This window comes from Somniosus microcephalus, chromosome 33, assembly GCF_052327205.1.
Source record: "Somniosus microcephalus isolate GS21.2 chromosome 33, FLI_Smic_1.0, whole genome shotgun sequence".
NCBI lineage: Eukaryota > Metazoa > Chordata > Chondrichthyes > Squaliformes > Somniosidae > Somniosus > Somniosus microcephalus.
The window spans coordinates 36,462,653-36,465,889 of record NC_141019.1 but is presented as its reverse complement, the minus strand read 5'-3'; the positions used below and the strand labels follow the sequence as shown (position 1 = coordinate 36,465,889).

The window sequence follows — 3,237 nt, the reverse complement described above, 5'->3', positions numbered from 1 at the left end:
TTGGCCTCAGCACCATTGACCTGAGGAACGAATGTTGGTGGGCAGGGGGAGGAATTATCCCCTCGATTTTAAAATCTCATCCTCGTTTTCAAATCCCTCCATGGTGTCCTTGCCCCCCCCCACCCCTCCCTATCTGTGTAGCCTCCTCCAGCCCCCTACAACCCTCCCTATCTCTGTAACCTCCTCCAGCCCCCTACAACCCTCCCTATCTCTGTAACCTCCTCCAGTCCCTACACCCCTCCCTATCTCTGTAACCTCCTCCTGTCCCTACAACCCTCCCTATCTCTGTAACCTCCTCCAGCCCCCTACAACCCTCCCTATCTCTGTAACCTCCTCCAGCCCCCTACAACCCTCCCTATCTCTGTAACCTCCTCCAGCCCCCTACAACCCTCCCTATCTCTGTAACCTCCTCCAGCCCCTACACTCCTCCCTATCTCTGTAACCTCCTCCAGCCCCCTACACCCTCCCAGATCTCTGCGCTCCTCCAATTCCGCCCTCTTGAGCATCCCCACCCCCCGCCCGATTTCCATCGCTCCACCATTGGCGGCCGTGCCTTCAGCCACCTGAGCCCTAAGCTCTGGAATTCCCTCCCTAAACCTCTCCGCCTCTCTCTCTCTCTCCTCCTTTAAGACCTCCCTCTTTGACCAAGCTTTTGGTCACCTGTCCTAATATCTCCTGATGTGGCTCGGGGTCAGATTTTGTCTGATTTACGCTCCTGTGAAGCACCTTGGGACGTTTTACTACGTTAGAGGCGCTGTATAACTGTGAGCTTTTGATCTTGGAATGATGCCCTGCCCATTCTGATGGGTTAAATCCCCCTCCCTTCCTTACTTACTGGATTTCAGGAGGGACCGACAATCACCTGGTGCTGGTAAACCTGCGACCGAAGGGAATGGACGGTGCGAGGGCCGAGAGAGCTTTGGAGCTGGTGTCAATCACGGCCAACAAGAATACGTGCCCCGGGGACAAGAGTGCCCTTACTCCCGGAGGCCTGAGACTGGGTAAGTAGAGCGAGCTTTACTCTGTATCTATCCCGTGCTGTACCTGCCCTGGGAGTGTTTGATGGGACAGTGTAGAGGGAGCTTTACTCTGTATCTAACCCCGTGCTGTACCTGCCCTGGGAGTGTTTGATGGGACAGTGTAGAGGGAGCTTTACTCTGTATCTATCCCGTGCTGTACCTGCCCTGGGAGTGTTTGATGGGACAGTGTGGAGGGAGCTTTACTCTGTATCTAACCCGTGCTGTACCTGCCCTGGGAGTGTTTGAGGGGACAGTGTAGAGCGAGCTTTACTCTGTATCTAACCCGAGGCTCAGTGGGTAGCGCCGCACTTTTGGAGATGCTGTCTTTCAAATGAGACGCTAAACTGAGGCCCTGTCTGCGCGCTCAGGTGAACGTAAAAGATCCCACCGCCACTATTTCGAAGAAGAGCAGGGGGGAGTTCTCCCCAGTGTCCTGGGGCCAATATTTATCCCTCAACCAACATCACTAAAACATGATCTGGTCATTTATCACGTTGCTGTGCGCAATTTGGCTCCATCTTCATTGCTGCTTTCTTGAAAAGCTGGGTCCTCTTTGTGAAATTTTCCAGGCGTTCCTGCCCTGACGTCCCGTAATTTCAAAGAAGCGGATTTCGAGAGGGTCGTGGCTTTTATAGACGAGGGGATTGAAATCGCTTTGGAAGTCAAGAACAAAACCGGTACTAATTGCTGCTAATTGAAATAATTTCGGCACCGGGCTGTTGTCTGCGTTAGCGGGAGTGCGATTGGTCGCTGCCGCCTTTGTGGCGCCGGGTCTTACCGTGCTGTCACTCTACCTGCGGGTGTCTGAAGGTTACGGAACCGCAATCTCCGGCGCACACACACTCACTCTTACACATACTCTCTTTCTCAGATTCACGTGCCCAGAAGAGATTTACCAAAATGGTTCCAGGGGATGAGGGACTTCAGTGACATGGAGAAGCTGGGGTTGTTCTCCTCAGAGCAGTGAAGGTTAAGGGGAGGTTTAATAGAGGCGTTCAAAATTGCGAGGGGTTTCGATCGAGTAGAGAGGGAGAAACTGTTCCCAGTGGCAGGAGGGTCGGTAACCAGAGGACGAAGATAATCGGCAAAAGAACCAGAGGGGGAGATGAGGAGAATGTTTTTTACGCAGCGAGTTGTTGTGATCTGGAACGCGCTGCCTGAAAGGGCGGTGGGAGCAGATTCAATAGTAACTTTCAAAAGGGGAATTGGAGAAATACTTGAAGGGGAAAAATTCACAGGGCTCCGGGGGAAAGAGCATGGGGGGAGTGGGACTAATTGGAGAGCTCGTTCAAAGAGCTGGCACGATGGGCCGAATGGCCTCCTCCTGCGATGAGTCTCGGGTGGGACCAGAGAGAGTGACCCGCTTGTGTTGTTCCCCCTCTGCAGGGAACCTGAAGGATTTCAAGGCGACTCTGCTGACGGACGAGGTCACCAAGTCCAAACTGTCGGGGCTCCGCGGGAGGGTGGAGTCCTTCGCCCGCTCGTTCCCCATGCCGGGATTCGATGACCACTGAACCGGAGCGACTTGCGCGGGACGGTGTCGGACTGGAGCTGAACGTTTCCCCCTAAACCCGTCCCCTCGCGGTTTACAGGCTCGCCGTCTGACCCTGTTTCTATTCCGTTCGTGCTCAGTGATTCCTAAAACCATTCTCCTCCCCCCCCCCCAGACCTTACTTTCGCGTTTCTCTTACTCGCAAAATCTTCGCCGTTCCCGGGGAGGGGGTGAGCTTTACAAACTGCCGTAGCGAAGGATTCCTGCGTTCAGAAACACGGTCTAACCCGGTTCCTTAATCTGTACAGCGAGCGCTGTTTGGATTGTCTGTGTCTCTCTCTCACAGAGGGACTTCCAGGATCGGTTATTTCTCCGCCCCCACTCTCAGAACAATGGTGGCCGTTTCACGCGAGCTGCCGCTCTGTGTACAAAAACAAATGAATAAAATCTCGCCCAACGAATTCTGCATTTATATATTCAATAAGTAAACATCAAGGGGGACGAGGTCGCACGCGGTCTCTGCTTGGACCGGTTCCCTAAACGAAGGGTTGGGGGGAGGGGAGGGGCAGGTGTGGCACAGGGACAGGCAACCAGAAGTTTAGCCCAGGAACTCGGTCTCGTCCTGCAGCTGGTTAAAGGTCCCCCGAGTGTTACCGATGGTGTGTGGGGTGCTAGAGCACTTGCTCGCAGACGCGCGCGCGCTCTCGCCCCCCGCTCGCAGACGCG

At 54.4% G+C, this 3,237-nt stretch overlaps 1 protein-coding gene across 1 annotated transcript; it reads left to right on the top strand.

Moving 5' to 3' along the window:
- The first annotated feature begins 385 nt into the window (after positions 1 to 385).
- Positions 386 to 2,972, top strand: LOC147097169 (serine hydroxymethyltransferase, mitochondrial-like). Its single transcript, XM_085973055.1, has 3 exons — positions 386 to 1,001; positions 1,589 to 1,696; positions 2,406 to 2,972. Exons 1-3 carry the CDS (start codon positions 893 to 895, stop codon positions 2,531 to 2,533), a joined length of 345 nt encoding a protein of 114 aa, XP_085829181.1. The 5' UTR covers positions 386 to 892; the 3' UTR covers positions 2,534 to 2,972.
- The last annotated feature ends 265 nt before the right edge of the window (positions 2,973 to 3,237 follow it).